The sequence below is a fragment of the Rhyacophila brunnea genome, unplaced genomic scaffold (assembly GCF_057557595.1).
Source record: "Rhyacophila brunnea isolate RB1 unplaced genomic scaffold, BYU_Rbru_1.0 scaffold_17, whole genome shotgun sequence".
Lineage (NCBI taxonomy): Eukaryota > Metazoa > Arthropoda > Insecta > Trichoptera > Rhyacophilidae > Rhyacophila > Rhyacophila brunnea.
Window position 1 is genome coordinate 5419552 of NW_028232827.1, and position 23334 is coordinate 5442885.

A 23334-nucleotide genomic window follows, 5' to 3' on the forward strand; every position below is an offset into this window, starting at 1 on the left:
GAAATGGACGAAACTGGTCCTGATCATTACATGATGTGTAATAATTATGTACTATTTAATTAAGTAAATAAAATACGTGTTTACTTCACGAAATTGTGACGCTGACAAAAAATAATATTTAAATTAAAATTTAAAAAAAAAACATTTATTTGTTTACTTTAAGATTGCTGCATTATTAATATTAAATATATTATACAAAAGGTCCTCTGATATAAATCGTAGTATTTCAAATTATAACAGATACACCCCAGAATGGCTGGGTAACGTTTAACTCGATGCGGAGTGTCTGGGACTCACGATTGTAATCGGTTAAAAAAGTGGTATGACTTTAGGAGGAACGAGGAGATAAGAGAACGCACCAAGCAGCCTGTCTCAGTCACGTGCTACGGATGCCAGAAGAGAGCCTCGACCTAGCTTGCCTGTTCTCCAAGTCAACCGGAAGGCCTCTAAATACTATCTATAGAGTGTATACGCGGATATACGGGAACGTAGTTTGACCTGGAACGATGCAAGAAGCGACATGAATTCTTGGAGTCGCCTCGTGGTGTCCGTATGCTCCAACTAATGGCCGAAGAAAAAGAAGAAGACTTTCGTTTTGATTTAAACAGTAAATATATGTTACGGAATCCTCTGGAAGTTCTGTGTAGTATTAAAACTAGAAATACGTTATCATTATTCAAAGAAAGCTATGTTTTTTTTAATATATGAATAGTTCCAATTTGAATATTAAACACAGAGTTGTAAAACCATAGTAGGTACATCTTAAAACCATCCGATGAAGCTTAAACGATTATTAACTGGAACATCGGCCGATTGAGTACATTCAAAAGGAAAACAAAACACGCGATATGAAAAACGCATAAAAAATAAAATAAAGAGAGTATATTCATTTTCCGGCGGCGTTTGGTCGAAAGCCGTAGCATTGGCTGGCGTCCCGACGCCCGACGAGAGACGCGCCGCGGAAAAACCGACGCCGGGCGGAGGGGAAACTCCACGAGAGAACGGAAATAGCTCGCGATTCGCCCGCCAAACATTTCCTTTTTTGTCCACAAATGCTTTAGCCAAAAGCGCGCCAATGCGAAGGCACTGCGTACAACACACAGAACAACGTGCTCTGCAAAATCTTTCTATGCCGCATTATATATTTAAAATACGTTGTATTTATTTTTTAAACGCTGAGATGTTTAAATAAATAAAATATAACCCGAGTCGCAGAATCTGCTTTCGTTGGATATATTATTTTAATTCCGACGCTAAAATCCGTTGTATTTTTATCCACAAAGACAATATTAATCGATTGGTAAAATTCAGAATCGTTTTGTTATTTAAAAATCTTTCATGTTGATGTTGTTATAAGTGTACCACATAACAGTGGCCAAGGGTGGTAGGCTGTTAAGATCCGCCATCAATAGTGCACAGTAAACTTTGTCAGTCATACGTACTTGTTTTCATTGAAATAAGACTACATTTAGGTTTTGGTTAGTTTTTAAAATTCAATTAAACCCTGCCTAAACCAAACGCGGCCGTAATTACACCAATTCTTACGTTAATTATTACTCTAATGAACTAATTGGCGGCATAAAAAGAGTTAATAAAAATATATTTAAAAAAATAGTGTGAATGCCTCAAAATTAAAGAAAATTGTAGCAATTAATGTGTTCATACTTAGTAAAGCCCAGCATCCAAGAAACTAAGGCTGTTCGCACATGACAAATATTAAATACACTTAAATGGCGATGATATTCGACTATTCGGTAATTAAAAGAGCCAAGCAATTTAAAAAAACTCTTTCCCATATTATGCTTCTGTGATACGAGTAGAATAATCTACATACTGATTCTTTCGCAATATAAATAATAATATAATGCTCTCTTGTCACGGTAATTGCTTTGTTAAATTCAATATATGAATATAATTATATTTTTTTCCTGAATATTGAATGGAAGATTGCTTATCAGGGTTAGACGTATCTTCAGGAGACGCATTTGACCTGGTTATGTCAAATACTAGTGAGACCCAGCACCGCAAGGCCGACTGACAATCAAGATGTCACTTCCATTTGATGACACGCTGAAGAGATGATCGCCTATAGGTATCCAGTAATAACAATAATTGGATACAAATCATAAACCAAACGATTTATATACTCGGTATATATATATATATATATATATATGTTACGCCGAATGTGCGAAATTGACTATTACATGAAATGGGCAAAATTTTGCCTAATTCATGTAATAGTCAAGCCCGTTCCCTTATTCATGAATTTGGTAAATTATCTGCCGAGTGCGTGAATTCGCCAGGGTATGTAATTCTTAAACTGTCAACATGACAGTAGAAAAAGTAAATTTAATACGGATGGTTTTATTAGTTATAATTGGACATAATATAATATTATTATTATTAGGTTAGGTTAGGTTTTGTAATTCTGAATTCAACGAATGTCCATTTTGAGGTTAGCTAATAAGTGTCAACAAACTATAAAATCATACTATCACAAACAAACAATCGACCATTACACGATTGATACCCAAGCACGAATCAAATCGCTAAAATACCTTTTAATAAAATTCTTCCGTTATCATAATATTATAAAAATTTTTTTGGGCATAGTAAATGGATATGAACGTCATTGTAGTTATTGATTGGTATATTTTTTATATGATCAATAACATTTGACACATTTAGTTAGTTTGATTATTTGCAAAAAACACCACCGGAGCGCGACCATCTAATTTGACCAATGCATGAACATTTGACACATTTGGTTTAGTTGCAAAAAACACCACCGTAGCGCTACTATCTAATTTGCCCAATGCATGAACTAGGCAGAAAATTTACTACCGAATTCACGCACTTGGCAGATATTTTGTCTAATTCATGAATAAGGCAACGGGCTTGTATTTTTCATGATTTAGGCAAATATTTGCCTATTTCATGTAATAGTCAATTTCGCACATTCAGCGTAACATATATATTAGAAACAGTAACGTAACTATTAGCGTGGGTATTTCACGTGCCAGACACATGGGGACACGTCAAATCATCATAGTTTGTATCAATAGTGTTAGAATAATTATAGGTGATGTGACTAGATAACAACCATTTCTCGTGATAAATGTGTTAAGAAATCTCTCTAGGAGAGTCCAAGATCTAAATCAGATTCTTAAGCCAACAATAAAGTAGTACTTTCAATTCTGACAAGGTTATTGAAAACGCATTGTTACCTCAACGAATTATTTAAAATTTTAATCTTCACGTAAAAAATAAGGTGACATGTAAATTGTACGTAAAACATTTCACCGTGGCACAGTTCGCCGTGAGCTTTCTTATCGAAAAGAGATGACCGAATACTATACGGTCTCCAATTTTATTAGATTCAATATGAACATTAATTCAATTTTCATAGCTGATTTTGACAAAATTTATGAATTCAAGAATGAAAACCTAACCTAACCTAACAAATAATCCAGTATATCGGCTGTTTCCAAAATTGGTTTGCTGCTGGTTGCCTGTAAAGTGTAAAACGACAAGAACCAGGTTATATTTACACACGAATTGTATGTCAGTACTATACTACCCAAAGAGGTTGGACGGTTTTTACTATACAGCCATGTATTTCCGATACAACATTTCATGGTGAAGTGTAGTACGGCGAACTGTATACGTAAAAGTTTCCGGGCACGAAAAAATAAAAGGAAGAGATCGACTTTCTCGAATATACTTTTAAAAGAGCGTTTCCCAAATAAAGTTCTGCGGGGTATGCTGTGGCAACTGTTAGGTGTAATTAAGGGTTCTTTGAGATGTGATGGTTTTTGTAAGATATGATTTTGACAAAGGTATTCACATATTTCAATAATTATATTTATAAACGAAGCAGTCCAGATTTTAATAATAAGTATAAGTATGTGAAAGTATAGATAATCACCCAGTGACGAAGGGTGACTTTTGGAAAGAGGTAGGCTGTGGAGATCTGATAAAAAGAACACACTTGTCAGGTATACTTACGAGAAACAAGAAGATAATACGATATTACTACTAATTAATAGGTACACACTAATTTAATGAAACTTCAAAAACTCACTGACGACATAAAATTAAGCGATTAGTTTAAATTAAGTACGTATTTTTTCAAAACATTTATACACATCAAAAATCATTACATAAAAGTTCTTCTTATTTTTAAAAACAGTCTATATTTATTAATATTCGATTAAACACCATAGAAATATTTTTTTTAAATTATCTAATTATTAATTATTTAGTTTTAGGCTCTGTGATCGGAGCTTACCTTAGTTCATACAATTCGATAGACTGGGCGGGGCTACGTGACTTAAAGTCCATATGAAAAAAAAATGAGAATTATTTGAAACATATCCCGACCTATATTTACGTCAAGACAGATGGCGCGCTGTGGTATATTTTTTAAAACCTTTGCAGATTGTTTTGTAAATATCTGTGTAATTGTAATACATTCCTACACATACGGCATCTCTCACTGGGAAAATAAATTATTTTATAGAATATATCGTCACTATTCTGGCAGAAGACACTAATTCTAAAAAATGACATATTGAGTTAGTTATACCAAATTCCTTATTTCAAACTTTACCGTCTGGAAACCTTCTTAATAAATAAACAGTCTTTATTTTAAAGTCATCCTTTTTACGATTACTTAATAAACTCACATGATTGACCATTTTAAACATTTTAACAACTTTGTTGTTTGAAAAAAAGTCAAATTACTCAAAACTAGTATTCTCCAGTTAGTGTGTTCTGCCAGAAGAGAGACGATATAATCAAGTGATTATATAAATAAGTCAATATGCAATTAAAAAATATTTTTCTTAAGAAGGTAGGCTTCAAATAATCGCCTAGTATGGAGTCTTCGCCACTGTAATCACAATCACCACTACTTTGTTTGGATTCAGAAAATATCTGGTGGCTATCATGAAGTGAAGTCCTCGTTAGAGTACATATTTGAACTGCTGCAAAAGTTCTTGGCATAATTTCTGGATCGTAAATTTCGATTAACAAGATATTTCTTGTTTATCTAAAATTGCATATCTTGCCGACATATTCACACAATGAAATGAAGTATGTTTATCACTCCAAGAAGAAAACGTAAACAATTTTATTTCGGGAAACATATTATTTTTACTGTCTCGTAAGTCACAATTTTTGGTTTTAGCAGTTATGGAGAAAAATAAAATTCAGAGTAGGCATACTGAAATATGGAAGAAGGTTATATTGTACACAACATAGGAAAAGGGTTCCGTGACAAAAATGAATTGAGAAACGCTGTTTTGGAATGTAGTTGAATTTGGTCTTACAGCCAGAAGAGAAGATGACGATTTTGAGAAGTTTTCCTTCATTCGTATTTATTTGTTAGGCCACCCGGTCACGCAGAAACTAAAATTCGATAAACTGGTTGGTGATGGAACTCATAAACTGGCCCGTGACTGACACACGGGCAGGGCTCGAAATGGACCGGAACGCACCGGAGCACCGTTCCGGGTCGTAAAATCGACAATATTGTCGTTCCATCTCATGGAAAAATAATTTTACCATTTGAGCTAGAATGGCTATAATATAACATAAAATCACACACTTTTTTTTTTATAAAACATATAAAATTAGATAACTATGTTAATATTTTCATAAAATAACCGAGCGCTCCGGTTCGTAAAATTCTTCATTTCGAGTGCTACACACCGGGCTACCGAAACCTAATAATCTCATAACCTCAAACTGTCAAACCCATTGTCTATCTATCCTACTTAATTCTAAGCTTTTTCTGTAATATCTTTACGAGAATATTCTGGCAGCCTATAATACAGGCATGGGTATTTATTTCTCAACATCTGCCACATATTTTAAAATAAAAATCGGTTCGCCCATCTTTAACTTTTGACGTCTTGACTTGTTATTGCTTGTTTAATTCAGTTCAGTGCTACCAATTTTAGTAAGGCCATCCTCCCACGGCGCAACTGAAATCTGATGGAACTAGTTTGTGAAGGAACTCATAAACTGACCAATGTGATGCTTCGCACACGGCGCTACTGAAACCCAGTTGAAATAATAATTACATAACCTCAAACTGCCAAACTCAACTATCAACCGTGTTGTACAAAAACTGACAACACGCGCGCTGCAGCGTTTACATACGGTTATTTTGATTTTCCAATTAATATTAAACCAATTTTGGTAAGAAAATATGATTTTTCACCGAAATCTAATGATGTTGGTACTACTGTTTTACAGTGACTGGAAACTTCAGAGACCGCGCGACTAGCATGTCGCATCTCTTCGCGACCGTTTTGAAGCTGAGAGATTCCAGTCTCGCCGTCAGCGAGCCGCCATTGAAATACATTAGCTAGATACTGGCTGGAATTTTAGTTTCAGTTCCGACGGACATAAGTTGCGCCGTGGGAGGATGGCCTAAGAAAATATGATTTTTCATCGAATCTACTAATATTGGTACCGCTGTTTTATGGCTGAGAGACCGGGAGACTAGCATGTCGCGTCTCTTCGGTTTCGTTCGCGGACATTTTGAAACTGAGAGATTCCAGTCTTGCCTTCAGCGAGCCGCCATTGAAATATATTAGTTAGATACTGAAGTTTCAGTCTCGTCTTTTTGAGTATTCACATGAGCAGATGGCCTAAGGCAGACTGTTTATGTCTCAGATGTGCATGTCACCACGAGTAAAGGAAGTATACATTGATCAAAGACCCTAATTTTGAGGCATTACGGTACATCGTGTATGACGTCTTCCAGTTAACTGAAAGTAACCACCAAGCAAGCGGTTTATTTCTTTGATTAATGCTTGTCTACTCAATTTACAAGCATGTCCGAGAAGTTCATATGGGTCTACTTCTTTCATACACATTTAATAATACTAAATTATTATAATGTTCCGGTATGAAATAATTTTTAAGACATTTATACAGTTCGCTACCTTTCCATTCTGATGCCAGAATATTGAATACAGCTGGCAAACGGAAAACTCGTAAATTCTGTGAAAACGTCATTACTTAGAAAACTTTCCATGGGTAATGAGTTATGTCAAATAATCAAAAGTTTTTCAAGGAATTTTAGCATTTTTTTTCGGGATTTTCATTTTGTGTTTTTGCGTATAGGTTTTTGGTTTACGTATACTATATCAACCACCTAAATCACTATGGAGACATAAACGATTCTGATAAAGGCGGATGCGAGAGTGACAATAAGAAGAAAGATCAAAACAGATAAAGTGACAATGGGTTGGACATGTCTCACTATGAGTGGATAACTGGTGGACAAATGCCGTCATGCAGTGGTATCCAAGAAACCCTAAACGATCACAATGACACATTAAAACCCGCTAGCGGCTAGATAGACGAACTCATGTACGGTGGATGTACGTCGCAGCGAAGAACTAGAGCACGAAAGCAGCGAGAAGCGAGAAGCGAGATACAGATGAAATGGCAAGGATTGGTCATGTCACTCTGTGAGTGGACAAATGCCGTCATACAGTGGTATCCAAGGGGCACTGAAGAACCACAGGGATGCCCTTAAACCTGCTGGATAGACGAATTCATAAAGTTCAGTGGATGTACGTGGTAGTGAAGAACTAGGGTACGAGTAGAGAGGAGAGAGCTAGGGGAGGCCTTCATACGGCAGTGGATCGACCCCGACTGATGATGATGATTTACTATACTATAGCTAACGAGAGTTTAAAAGACATTTGCAATTATAATCCTACAAATACAACACACTTGATACATTTTTGCCTGCTATCACGAGGGATGGTTTCCAATCCTGGCGTCCTAAAGATTTTAAATTTAGGTATATTGTGATAATTAAAAAAAAGAACGGAAAATAAGACCATAATTCGAAATGTATTTCCGGGAGCGTTCGTTTCGTGTTTATGTCAGATAGGTAAGTATATGATATAGGTAGGTAAATTTGTAAACTTATTCTCATCAAAAATCATCGGTCGGAGTTAATTACGAAACTGGTTTTTGGCACAATTCCAATTTTCATTTCAAGCAACACCTATCTGCGTAGGCATAAAATTGGGCATAGAGAAATCCAAGAAAGTTGAGAAAATAATATAATGACCAACATTAATATTGTAAAAAATGCAAACGAAATTGTATTATACAAATGTCGCAGAATAAAAAGTTGCAGAAAGAACGTTTGTCAGCGATTTAATGGTGTTGATCGGCAATGATGATCGGCAATTTTGGTGGAAAGATATTAAAGTAAAAAAAAATACAGTAGGTAGGTATTTAATCTATATAATTTAAAAATTGTCTTTTCAATCCTAAACTATCCTAAATGCCAAACCTATACTTAATTCCATTTTATTTGTGTAATATCGAAATATTAAAAAAATATTTTTTTGTGTTTCAAATTACAATTAATTTTGGGAAATTTTTTCCAATTTCAAATTTATGAAAAATTCAATACATTGGCAAATAATGTCACTTAGGATACCTACTTCACAAGTGGCATGAAAATAATTGTTTCTTAAATTCAATATAATCCAATGTATTTGGGTTTATACAGAAATGCTGGGAATTTCATAGAGAATCGATTGATTTAAAAAAACGTATTTCGAAAAATTAGCGTTTAAAGCGCGTTGACACGGTCCAAGTACGATCCAAGTACACTTGGACCGAGTGCCATCCAAGTGCACTAGTATGAGGCATCTTCATACTAATTATTCCTATCCAAGCTACTTGGACCGCGTCCTACTCATCCAAGTTAGCTTGGATAGGAATAATTAGTATGAGGCTGTCACTTGGATGGCACTCGGTCCAAGTGTACTTGGATCGTACTTGGACCGTGTCAACGAGGCTAGGACAGTTTAGAATTGAAGAGACGGTTAATTATTGTCGTCCGCTTAAAGATTAGCCCTATTGCACATACAACATTGTTTCGATTGGGAGAGTCATATATCAAAACAGCCGGCAATTTTGTAAATTTCTTTATTTTCCATGCGTCGAGACAGTGACGTCAGGCGGTTAACTGAAATGAATGAAAAGGCAGCATATGCACATGCACATGCGTTGATGCAACATTTTGCTATTCTACCTGCGGCCCATGTCGAGTGAAATATGTTACATGCGTCAGTGCATTAAGTGACGTATGGTTTGTGAATGACAACAAAATTAAAACGACAAATTCGACGTGTTGCAGTCGTGACGAGTCTTTATGTGCGACTGGGCTTACAGGAAAGAATGTAATTATGATGATGCAGTTTTTTCATAGTTTCTGAAAACAAATCTCCAATGTAGCTACGGGCCAATCAGGGACGGCAACGATTTGAGAAGAATTTATAATGGCGATCTTTACGCAGTGGCGTTGTAAGGGGTGGGCGAAAAATTTACAATTGTCTTTTGTCGAGAACTCATGCTAATTTAATACTGTCATATTAAGAACAGTCAACAACTTGTCAACAGGAAACCGCAACATATTTCAGTAGGTTCTAAAAATGCAATATTTTCCATTATTGCAAAGGAAGGAGAGTTTGATGATGTCGCCCATGGGTATGGGTATATCGGATATACCCCCATTGAGTACAATATAAACATAATATGATGAATTTACTTACTAACGACACGGCAGTAGTGAAGGGTGGAGGTAGGCTGTTAAGAGTCGCCTTAAATAGTGCACATTAAACTTTGTTAGCCATACGTATTTGTTTTAATTGAACTAAGACTACAATTATTATTTACAGATGGTGTTGGCTAGTTTTTAAAAATCAATTAAAACTTGCCTAAAGGCAAACCATAATGGTTTTGGTATAGATACTTTGGGCGATACGACAAATTGTGCATACTTTTTCATTCATACTCAAAATACATATTATTACACATATTGTTGGTTTTTTTTTTGTTTAATTCATTAAGCCTTGCCTAAACCAACTTATAATTGATACACACTATTCGCGCCGTGAGTGTAAAAAAAACCAAGGTATCTGCAAAAGAAATATTTTGGATATATTAGGGTTTGAAGTTTTCGTTTTGTTAGGAGAAATAGAGTTTCTAAAAAAAACCATAATATTTGGTTTATATCTACATTATAATATATTGCGTGTTCTTTCAGTTAAGTACATCACTTTTACATTATCAAGTTCACGACTTTTGCAGTTGTTTTGCATTTAATCTCAAAATTGAAAAATTTGCAGATGCCTTGGTTTTACACTCCCGGTGTGTATTATTATATCTAGGTATAAAATATCCAATGTTTTGTATGACTTAATTCCATAATTTTAGATATTTTATAGATAGTTGAGTATTTTTTGACTAATATCTAATCTAACGGCTCTCGACGATATGTCTGAGAAGAATTCTGCAGTTTTTTGGACATATTGTCAGGCGCGGACCGGACATCCTGGAGAGACTGGTAGTTTTGGGTGGCCTCCAGGGAAGGCGAAGCAGAGGAAGAGCGTCTGCGCGATGGAGCGACCAAGTGAAAGAGCATCCATTCTGCCCTGAGAGAAGCGGAAGATCGAGAAGGATGGAAAGTCTCGGTCGTTCAAAGGATGGCGAAATTTAAATGTGGTCACGATCCTCAGCCATGAGTGCACGACCAAGAAGAAGATCTAATCTATCTAATTATTGTTTGGTTTTCGCAGGGTTTAATTGAATTTTTAAAACTAACCAACATTATCTGTAAATTGTAGTGCTGTCTCAATGAAAATAAATACGTATGACTGACAAAAAGTTTAGTGTTCACTATTTATGGCGGATCTTAACAGCCTACCTCCGCCCTTCGCCACGGTCTGCTTCCTCCACCTCTGTCACCTGGCTACCCCTATAGTACGTCATCTTTGCTAGTAGATGTGTATGTGTATAATGGTTTTAAGATTTTCAATGCCATGCGAGACAAGGGGGATCAAATAATAAAGCCTAATGAACCTACATACATTTTGACACTAAAAAATGTCAGTGTGCGACATTTGGAGTCTTCTCAAGGGCGTCACTACGACAGTGCACCCTAGTATCTATAGTAATATCTCATCTTTCGTGAATCGATTTATAAAAACCTACTACGGTCGGCCATTGTTAAATAGTTAAATTTCAATACTATGATACAAGTTGTGAATGATAATACGAAAGTCTATAACGAGCGTGAATTTCGATGTACAGTTTTATATCACTCATTGTATACGGAAGGCGAAATGGTTTCCATTTTTGAATAATTTATTTTAATAAAAACTACAAAGTATCTAACTGATATGTTGATGATTTTAACTTTAATGTGTCGATATCGACAAATGTCGACTCCGCGCATGCGCACAGCCGCACAATCGGCCATTTCTGTCTCTGTCTCTGTCTACACTGGCATTGCTCGCTCATCGCTGGTCACCGCATTTGACGTTTGTTCATACAATCAACACAATAAAAATGGCAGACGGAGAGACTTCTCCTTAAATGTCTCCGCTACCAATACATAATAATCGCTGTTTCCGCGTTTGATGACATATTTGCGCAATGGCGTCGTCTGGCTAGAGTATATTTTGACGTTTCGGGAGATTACGCGCGAATGTCGATGTCGCTAGAGATGTGCGAGGTTGTATCATGTAACACTGACCGGCGGGTCTAGGAAGTTTTGATTTATGGCCGTCAGGCACACAAGGCGAGTTGTGATGTGCGAGCCGGCTAACTATCGGTTACATGTAAATTTTACGTATCACAGTTCAAAGTGAGATGTTGTATAGGAAAGAGATCGCCGTATAGCATTGAGATAAAAAACGTTGTTCGTGGAGCATTTCACGAGCACCTACTTGCTAATCTATTCTTGAATCATTCAGGATTATATGAGTATAACAATATATACAATAAGATAGTATGTCTAACTTACTTTTTTTGACCATGTCCGATTCTAAAAGGATCAAATGGGCCTCCACAGGGTAGAAATTTGTATTAAAAGATTTTTTTAATCTCGCAAGAAATGAATGTTAGCCACTTGTCCTACCTATCGGGTCCATACTCTGACTCCAAACACAAATTCAAAAACCATATTATGTGTATTTGCCAGACCCAGGATTCGAATCTGGGACCCACGACATTATAAGCCCCTCGGCCATCGTGGGCGTACTTTCGTAAAATATTTACGAAATATAAATAGTATTGAAGGTTCAGCAAACTAAAGATCAGTGTAATTTACCACAGAACAGATAATAAATATAATTCCGATAGGCAATATTCAATACACTACATTTTGATGGAGGGTTGTGTCCTACGAAAATGACGCTCGCATTATGGACGTGCAATAGTGTGTGTAATACACCAATATTAAATGAGCGTCAATGCATAAGCCGAGAACAGTTGTCAGTATTCGACGTATGACGTATGACGTATTCTTGACATGTGTTTAAGTTTATCCCGGATTATTCCTCACTCGAGATCGGTTACCTGCTACTCCTTATGCGTCAATTACATTGAGCTACTTTACGAGCTGTTTGTTGGCGAATTTACAATCTGCCTGTACGCCCAGTGTCATCATTGAACAAGCTAACAAGCAGATTGTAAACAATCTACCGAGAAAAGTTGAAAGCCGGTCAACTTTACACGCTGCACGCCGGCGTGTGGGCCTACCGCGTCTGCGCAGTAGCAACCTCCCGGTAAAAAAACGAACTATGTTCTGTCAAAATAGTCACTGGCTTGTGGCTTCTCAGCGAATGGAAAGTTTTGTGTGTCATCATCACAATCGCAGTAGCTGAATCGCCCGCTTTTAAATTCGCCAACAAACAGCTCGTAAAGTAGCTCAATGTAATTGACGCATTACCCGTATTTTAGTTCCCTGTATTTACTATACAATTTCACAAAAAATCACCTACCTTTATAATATTATTACATTATGCATTATCAATTATTTGTGGGGATGCTCTGCATCTACAGCATATATACACAGCACGCCTCTGGTATCTAATTATCCATTGATTACATACAAATTTTCAAACGTCATTGTCTCATACAATAAATAGTATACTGATAATTTTGTTTGGCTAATATTATCGAAATTTATTTTGGCATTCATGCCATTTTTACAGGAACTCACCATTTTCCTAGTATGAATTATTTTCAGTATTCAATGAAGTATGCACTATATAACAATGCTTATATTTTCTAAACATTGAAAAGACAACAAAGGGCAAAACGTTTTAAAAACCAATGACCTCCCAGTTGTCTGTCTTGAGCAGTCTCTTTGTGTATATTTTCAAGTCATTTTGAGCATTTTTTTTTTGTACCAAAATTGTTTGAATTTCACGTATTGTGACGTAAATGCTTAGTCACATTTTAATTTTAAACATTAACAATATTTTCGAATTCTTCCGATTTTTTTAAACAGTCAGTAGGTAGGTACCTACGCGTACGTACCAGTGGCAAATGGTGGAGGTGGGCTGTGGAGATCCGAGATAAATAGGGCACACAAAACTTTTGTCAGTCATACTTTATTTGCATTCATTGAACGAATAATATAAATTGCAGATGGTGTTAGTAAGTTTTTAAAATTTAATTAAACCCTGCTTAAACCAAACCATAATAGATAAAAATTACTTTATATCCATAACGTATCTAAAGTTATGATTTAATGGTATGATTTTAGATATTTTATAGATAGAAGAATATTTTTTATCTATTTTGGTTTGGTTTAGGTAGAGTTAAACTAACCAATACCATCTGCAATTTAAAAAGAGCACACTTGTCAGGTATACCTACTTACGGGAAATAAAATAATACGATATTACTACTGATGAATAGGTACACACTAATTTGATGAAATTTCAATAGGTCACTGACGGCATAGCGATAAGTTTAAATTATATATTTTCCTAAGATCATACAGTCATAGACAATAATATTATGCGCAAAGGTTTTAGGCTTAGTCATCGGAGCCTACCGTATTGCATACATTGCGATAAACATAGTGAGGTCACGTGACATTACGTCTATAGAAAAAATTATCAGCATTCCTCAACGAATAATCCGATAAATACGTTAAAGACCGCGTTGTGGCATATTTTTTAAAAATCTTTGACAGATGGTTCTATAATCTGTGTATATTTATTATACATTCTTACATATTATACGGCAGATGTCATTGGCAAATTAAATTATTTAAATACGTCAAAATGCAATTAAAAATTATTTTTCTTAATAAATCACCTAGTATGGAGTCTTCGACACTGCTATCGAATCAACACCACTGATAAGCTGTACCTAATATGAATATATTGCTGGAAGACATGTTCCAGAATTACTTCCAATAATCACTAAAGAGTACTTCTTTATATCAATAAGGAAAGAAAGCAATAATGTCCTGACCTGTTTGAAGTTGCCGGGTTTGGGCTTGTTGTCGTTGACATACCCCTCCATGCCAGCCATGAGGACGGTGGCTCCGAGGAATTTGTTGAGGAGAGCTCTGGCTTCTGCGTCCTCCATCGTATCGCCATCTTCAACCACTAAAAGATAACATAGCATAATAATATATTCTTATTTTTTGTAACAATACATTTTGGAATGCACACATGCGAATAATTATCATTTCACACTTCATCATGCATGGAAGACCCACTGATCGTTGCCTCCCGTGCAGATCTTCTAAACTATTGATGAAGATAATAAAACAACAGAGTGAACAGTGTATAGCAATTAAATTCAGAAGAAGACATTCTTACATTAAAAAAAAATAGTAGGTAAATCACAAAAATGTCAAACCTTCTTCTATGGTTTTATTTATCAAATTGAAAAAGGTAGAAAAAGGTTACTAAGTCTAATGATAATAATTTGTAGTGTAAAGTTTCCAACGTTATATACAATAAGATAAGATGTATTTGACCATGTCCGGAAACTTGTACGTATGCAGTTTGCCGTATCACACTTCACCGTGAAATGTTGTATCAGAAATGTATGACCGTATATTAAAGACCGTCGAACCTCTTTGGGCCGTATAGTACTGACATAAAATTCATGTCTATATATAACACGGTTCTTGTTGGTTTACACTTTACAGGAAACCGGCAGCAAACAAATTTTGAAAATAGTCGATATACTGGATTATTTGTTAGGTTAGGTTAGGTTAGGTTAGGTTAGGTTTTCATTCTTGAATTCATGAATTTTGCCAAAATCAGTTATGAAAATTGAATTAATGTTTATATAGAATCTAATAAAATTGGAGATCGTATAGTACGCTCATCTCTTTCCGATAGAAAACTCACGGCGAACTGTGCCGGGGTGAAATGTTTTATGTACAATTTACATGTAACCACTGTACGTATGACATATTATTATTTGCAATTTTTCTCACTCAATCTCACTATTCTAAATAATGATGATTCGTTATATAAAATGATACTTTTTCTATTGTAATTGCAAGGTGTTTTTAATTGCGTAATTTATACCAATATCAGAGTTCTTCATTCGGGTGAGAATATCCTGGACGCCGGTGACTTTGTTCCTGCTATCGAGGAAAGAGGAGCTGGTCCCGGACTGCGAAGAGTGGTGATGGCGCTCCACCACCGTGCTGGACACCTCTCCGCCTGAGTTCACGCTGCCGTTGCTCTCCGTCCTGGCAATACCTTAAAAAAATACCAAAAAAAAATTATGTTGGGCCTTTATAATCGATTTTATGAATATGTCATTAGAAGGCGTTCGAGACGCGGATAATGAATTGATAAAACGAATCGTTCTTTTTCTTTCTTTCTAGTTTTTTTCTTCAGTGTGTATATTTATCTACTTTCTCTATTTCATTCAGATCAAATCGTGGACAATCGTTATTATAAATTAATACTTAAGGCTATACTTCAGTTGAGGCATGGTCTAAAAAGATCGTGGCTAGGTGATGCGTGCCGAACGAAATATAATTTGTCATAAAAATTCAACATGCGTCCATTTAATGTTATGTTTATTGTTATATTACTAATAATAATAGTATATTCATTGACATGTTTTCTTTTTCAAGTACATACGTAAAGTTTTTTAGTCGTCTTTACACGATTTAAGAATATATTCATCCGATGCCATGACAAAACAAATCGACGCGCGAACACCTCGACTGTCGGTCTCCGATTCGGCGACGAGTGCCAAATTTCGTCACACCTACTGTTGAAAATTATTTGCCGTTTCACTGAAGTACGCTTTTAATAACGTTTGGCTTGATTGATTATTATTAGGTAGATATTTGTTCTGTTTGCGTTGTGTAATTCAGAAATTTTACAATTCAATAATCCAATAATTGGTCGCCATCTTAGTATTTTATAGGCTTCCCATTGCGTACTGTCAAGATTAACTATAAATTATTGAACATACATAATTTTGAAAACACTTCTGAGAAAATATATTATAACCGATAGAAAAAATCTTTTTTGAAAACAGTAAGACACCCAGCGGGAATCGAACCTGCATCTCTCGGGTTTTGCACCCATACACATAGACCCATGGCCCCCACATCCTGAAACGGGCCCCCCAACCTATCGCTAAGGTTAAGGGCAGTGTGGTGTTCTACAGTAGTGTTTCCCAAATGACATACCCGCGGAACTCCAGGGTTCCGTATAGAATAAAGGGTATAATGTATATTTTTAGCGATTTTTGGTATTTTTAAATAAATCCGCTTGAATTGTCGGCACTCAGCGTCATATGTTGAAGCTCTGATCGCGACCCATTTTTGAGATAGCTCAGTAACATGTGAACCTTCGCCATGTTGGATAAATAGTCATTTTTATTAGTCGCATAGCCTAATAGTCTAATAGTGCCGCAGGCGAATTTTTTTTTACTATTAGAGCAAATTTGTGGTGTGTGTATATTTCGCTTAACTGGTTGACCTGCTACGTCGGGCCCCTCCTAAGCCTGTGCCCCCAGGCTAGAGCTCTGTCAGCCCCATGCATAGACCACTATGCTTTTGGCACCATACTTAATTGCAACAAATTTTAACTAATGGTTCTTAATACTCTCTGAAGCGCTTTCCAAATTGAGTTACAATTGGTGATCGGCTTTTGTATCTTAAATAAAAAGTAGGTATTACGTTAATTACTAACCGACGTCACGGATCACTCCAAGATTTTTTGTTGTAACTTACTTGAACTTGTTAATAACACGAGAGATGCAGATTCAATTCCTGCTGGGTGTCTTACTTTTTTTAAAAAAAAAAATTTTCTATTAGTTATAATATATTTTCTCACAAGTATTTTCAAAATTATGTATGCTCAATAATTAGAATGTTACATTCTTAAATGTTGTAAATTATTCGTTGAATAAAACAAATAGTTAATTAAAAACTACAAATTAGTAGTTAGTACCATAAAATACACGTTTAAACTGATGATGAAATGTAAAATTATATATGTAAGATATTATTCTTACCCGGTGTTGAAGAGCGACTGGAGAAGGTTTCCGAGGCGTCGTTATCTTTGAAGCTGCTGGTGCGCAGGATCAGTCCGGCTTTCGGATATGAGGATTTTTCAGATTTAGTGGTTTCCACTGGAAAAACAAAATTAAAACATCTGTCAGAAATGCATGGAGTAAAAAAATGTTGAAATAAACCTTCTTCTATGATGGAGCCTGAATGTATGAAATTGAAGCAAAAAAAGACCTCTGGTCTACCGATTAAGTTAGCTACAAGCGACTTTGCATTGCAAGTTCATTTGAAGAGAACTTCACACGTCTACTATGACAGTCCACTGTAATTTTAGATTCAATCAATTAGTTAATTACATAATTACATGGTCGTATGTCCAGATATTGTCAAAATAAGCCTTGAATACATAAATTCATAAGATTGAATTCGACTTTAATATTTGACATTTCACGCATTTCGCATATTGCCATATTATCAAAACTGGCATTTGAATATACAATTTAGCTATAAATACCTGATGAAAGATAGGTACTCCCTTATGAATTTAATGTAGGCAGCCAAAAGCAATACATTGACTATTATTTTTATGAAATAATTTTAATAAAAATCACATAAAACATTGAGAAATACGTACAGCGATAGGGTATGTAATCAGAACGTGAGTTGCCATTTTGTTTTTGGGGCTACCAATAAAAGAAAAAAAATAATAAACGTATTACCAATACCCGAGGAGCAGAACTAACCTGCCATTGGTGATGCCAATTGGGAGGGCAATAACTCTGTTCGACTAAATTGTTTTGGATGTTGATATATTCCACCTACGTGAGGATGAGATAGGTGGACGTTGTTTTATATATCGTTTGTTAAATAAAAAAAAGTGTCATACGAAGACTATCGAATTGAGTTACAATACATATAATAGTGATTCTAGAACATTTTAATGTTACTATTAATTGTTGAAGTAGAGAAAAGTTAATCAAACAATCATAAGGTACTGTAAGTCCCAAAGACTACGATGGGCGGGACATGTGGAGAGAATGCCTGAAGTTAGAGCGCCAAGGATCATGACGAAGTGGCTACCCCAACGGAAGAGACCCAGAGGCCGTCCAAGAAGGAGATGGGCTGACGCAGTAGAAGTGGACTGGGTTCATATAGGAAGACCTGGTAACTGGAGAAGTGTGGCGAGAGACCAGAGTGAGTGGAGAGCGGTTGTGGAGGAGGCCAAATCCCACCCCGGGATGTAGCGCCGTGGAAGAAGAAGAGAAAAGTTAATATTCTTTGCGTATTTTTTCCGTTGAACAATCCATTAAGTCTTGAAGTGTACTAATAATGAAATAGTAGTGTTGACTTTTGATAAAATTATAATCTGGACTGCTTAGCACAGTTTTAAGTTTTATTGAAACCCAGTAATCCTCGCAGAAACCTTAATTTTACCCAAGGTTTTTCGGTACCCGTTTGGGAAATGCTGAACTAAGGTGACCCCAGGAAGATGTTTAAACGGTATGATGGATAGGTGAGCAAGTCATCGTAAGCATATTGAATGTGAATCATCGAAAATACAACGTTATCAAATATGTCAGAGCACTCTAGTTTTGACGAAGCTCTGTGCCCGCCCGCCCCATAATTCACTTGTTGTTTGGCTTCTCAGCGGGACGAATTAACGAAAATACTACGTTATCAAATATGTCAAAGCCCATTGAACACGGCAAGCAAAAGGGGCGCGCGCTATTTTATTTTATCCGCTTCTGGACGCGTTGTCGATAGACGGGCGCCGTGGCATTATTTTAATAACAATGAAGTCATTGTTTAGTTGTTGGATGTGCGATATTTCGCTGGTAGAATTATGTCATCGTGAATATGAATTACAAGCCGCCGAGAAATAAAATAATATTTTTATTGCTTTGTTATGAGAGATGCTGATAATAATAATTATTTTGTGCTTCTCGTGTCCCTTATTATATAGGTGAAGGGTAATGCGTGGGTGGGAAGGGGCCTACTTCGTAGTGAGCGCCCCGATCCGCCGCTTTTGGTGGGCATCGTCACTTATATGAAACGATTATTGGTAAAACAACTATAAGATGACTGTTGAATTATAAAGTAAAGTACTATTTATCTTTACTTAACTTACCAGCATTCTTGATGAATTTTTCCGTGAGGGATTTAACAGAACCTCTCCGGACAGTCCTCGCCTGGTTTGGGGAAGGGACGTTCTCAATGGCTTTGTTTTGCTACAAAATAAAAACAAAAAATAGTTAGTGTGAATCTTTACTGAGATAAAGTCAAGGCAGGAATCAGTGATTCACAAAATGGGTGCTAAATGAACTTAATAAAATAGCCGGATTCCGGAAATGATAATGCAAGACAATAATTCCTTCGTCATTGTATTTTCAAATAGAGGTTTGTTGTATTGTTAACAAATAAACGTATTGTACCTAAACAATTTGTAACAACTTGATTTTAAATTCCAAAACACAAAAGGAGAATTCGTCAATATTAACCTCAGAACCATACCTATTAGAAAAATATTTTTTCATTGTTTCAATAGGTATATGAACATTAATTCAATTTTTATAGCTGATTTTGGCAAAATTCAAGAATGAAAACCTAACCTAACCTAACCTAACAGATAATCTAGTATTTCATAATCTAGTTTGCTGCTGGCTTCCTGTAAACCGACAAGAACTGTGTTTTATTTAGACATGAATTTTATGCCAGTACTATACAACCCAAAGAAGTTGGACGGTCTTTAATACACGGCCATACATTTCCGATACTACATTTCATGGTGAAATGTGATACAGCGAACTGCATACGTAGAAGTTTCCAGACACGATGTTTCTGAGGTGTTCCTAATTATGTATATTCAATAAAGAATGCTAAATTCTTAAATCTTATGTATTGATTAATTTTGTTCTGATAAGGTAAGCTGCAGATGGCTAAATTGGTAATATTATGTTTTTGAGGTGATCTGAATAATTTATGTTTAATAAAGTATGCTACATTCTTATATATTGCATATTATTCATTGATTTATTAAAAAAATAAATACTCAATAATTAGGATTCAAAATATGATATTCACGTAATTTAATAATAGTGATCAGCGGGTCTATTCTATACACAAGACGGCTATCGACGATAGTTTATCATATTTATGTATTGAGGCGGTTAATTGTTACAATAAGTTAACCGTCTAAACTGTCAAAAAGTACTATGTTTTAACAGCCCCTCTCTTGTCTATGTTAACTTTTAGAGCGAGATAGACAGGTTTGACAGTTTAGACGGCTAACTTGTTGTAACAATTATAATACCTTATGCATTCACTCACTCAACACTCACGATGGCCTTGCGACTTAAGCGTCGTTCCAGGCTCGAATCCTGGGTCTGGCAAGTATACATATTGTTTTTCAATTTGTGTATGAGTCAGAGTATTGAACAAGTAGCTGACATCCATTTCTCGTAAAAACAAAAATCTGTTAATACAAACCTCCACTCTGTGGAGGCCCATATGATCTTATTAGGATCGGACATGGTTTAAAAAAAAATGTGATAAAGTGATAATATTTATAACTCGATAGCCGCCTTGTGTATAGAATAGAGGCACAGGAGTAGTTTCATCCACTTGGAAGGAGATTATCAATAGCTATTAAATTTATACAAGTATATTTAAAAAAAAAAATGGTACAATGTGGTTGATATAATATTATAGCAATTTTTGTTACTTACTCAGTTTTATAAATAAATAGAAAAATATTAACCTGCCAACTTTTGCTCCATTTTGACATAAATGTGAGATAAGGTTATTTGTTTTAAGAGGGCAGAGTTGTACCTTGTAGATTTGCGAGACAGGATTCCCGGCGGAGGCTCCGTAGCGCGTCGTGGCGGTGACGCTGGAAACTCCGGGAGTCCGGTGAGAGGCGTTCTTGCCTGATGTGACGTGACCGCCGGTAGACTTAACGAAGTCGTCCAAGTCTTCGGGGTTCGTGGAGTACGCTGTCATCGTCACGTGGCCTTCTGGCTCTCCTCCGTTCTCTGAGTGGAACTCTTGTCGCACAACCGTGCCTTTTACTGAGGGGGAGATTGAGAAGTTAAACGTTGACAGTTAGAAATGAAGCGTCTATTGGCGAATAAATATATTTTCAATATTACTAAGACTGTTTCTATAGGACATGATTTTTATTAGTGTCATTCTTTATTTGAGGCATTTATTTTCAAATATCAATAAGTCCATAATTGAATATTTTAAGCATAAATGGTTGGCTATAATCAGCCAAACATTGAAAGGATTGGAGGTACCCCTGTGAATATGATAAACTGAAATTACAATATAATAATAGTTACGCTGGCAAGATTTTTTATGCATCAATTATTTTTTAAACAATGATGTCTTTTTAATGAAGCGATAGCATCGTCTGCTTCATGGAAACCGTTACTGTATAATAATATAATCATATATTTAATATTCAGGCACTTTATATGCTAAGTTTTATAATTGATTATTTACCTTCATATGTTGAAGCGGATCCGTTCTGTTTTCTCAGAGCTTTGATTCCAAAGAGCGGCATCCCGTGCTCGTCAGTGGGTCCAATTCCATAGCTGGACGTGATCACATCGATCGGTTTGCGGCTCGTTTTCGACGGGCTCTGAGATCGTTTGATAGTTTTATTCTTGTCGTCAGTTTTTTTAGTCGAGTAAGTTCTCGTTTCAGTGGCCGACGTCTTCCTCAAGATGTTGGCTTTTGCCCATTCCGGTTTATCATCGGAGGACTTTTGCTTTCCAGTTTTGTTGAACACGTCTTTCGATGAAGTTTTTGTTTTGATGTTAGAGAACGTGCTCTGGTATTCGTTCTTTGTTTTGACATCTTGTTCCCTTGGTCTCTTTAAATCCGGACTCGGGCTTCTCGTGTAAAGTCTTTCGGTTGGACTCTCTGGATGTTTCTCGGGACTCGGAGTACGTGAAGATGTCCTTCTTGTTTCATTGTATGAAGACTTTTCATTTGTCTGTGATGTACTGGATGATTTCCTCGTATACGAGGCTTGGTATTCTGTACTGGTTTTTTCTTCTTTCCTGACATTCATTGCTCTCTGTACTTCAGGTTTTAGGTTATTTGAAGCCCCAATCTTCCTCAAGTATGCAGTGGTATACTCTGAAACTTTAGATGACTTTGGTGAAGGACTTGTATATTTTTCCGGACTGGGTTTTCTGCCCGTTCTCTCTGGACTGATACTTCTGTAGTCTGTCTCAGTTGTGTATTGATTCCTTTCAACATTGTTTACTCTCGTTGATCTATCAGAACTTGTGTAGACCCTTTCAGAACTTGTTCTTCGAGTTTTCATGTCAGGGCTATAATCTCTTTTCCTGTCTGGACTTGTAGTTTGTACCGTTCTTTGAGTCTTCTTATTTGGACTGTATTCTCTTTTTCTATCTGGGCTGATTGTTATGGTCCGCTTGACAGGGCTAGAAGACGTCATGTAAGTTGTTTCTGTTGTTGTTTTCGTGACGACATTTTTTGTTCCCGGTGACATGACTCTTTCGGTGGTGACAGTTGTTTTAACTTTCCTCCCAGGACTCATGGCTCTAATTTCTTCCTCCTTGGTTCGAGACGTTCTCCTGTATTCCGCATTCGATGTCTTCGCATCATCTCTTGTCACAAGAGAATTGTTCTTCAAATGAGAGCTCTGTTTGGACGTTGTCACCCTTTCGTGAATTTCGGATCTGCCAGTATTTTCCATATTCTTACGTACAATTCTTATTTGTGCTCGAATTCTTCTCCTTTGTTCATATCCTGTGACTTTTTCCAACTGAAACATATGAACACTTTCTTTTATACAAACGCATATCGTTATTAGTTTCTATAATATACATAAACAATAATTATTAATTATTTTGTTGCATTCTAGACAGTGTATAGTGTAATAACCAAATACCTAAGTAGTTCATTAAACGGAACAATAAATTGTATCAAAATACACACTCAGA

The 23334-nt window shown here is 36.0% G+C and overlaps 1 protein-coding gene across 2 annotated transcripts in view; it reads right to left on the bottom strand.

Annotated features, from left to right (window-relative positions):
• The window catches only part of LOC147073597 (uncharacterized), a 155540-nt gene that overhangs the window by 65508 nt on the left and 66698 nt on the right, over positions 1-23334 (bottom strand). For both annotated transcript variants that reach the window (XM_085944871.1, XM_085944872.1), the window contains exons 6-11: positions 21860-23156; positions 21185-21423; positions 19485-19584; positions 17362-17478; positions 15405-15581; positions 14329-14465 (exon numbers count right to left, since the gene is read on the bottom strand). In XM_085944871.1, coding sequence (XP_085800997.1) covers positions 14329-14465; positions 15405-15581; positions 17362-17478; positions 19485-19584; positions 21185-21423; positions 21860-23156 — 2067 coding nt within the window. The remainder of the gene's footprint in view (positions 1-14328; positions 14466-15404; positions 15582-17361; positions 17479-19484; positions 19585-21184; positions 21424-21859; positions 23157-23334) is intronic.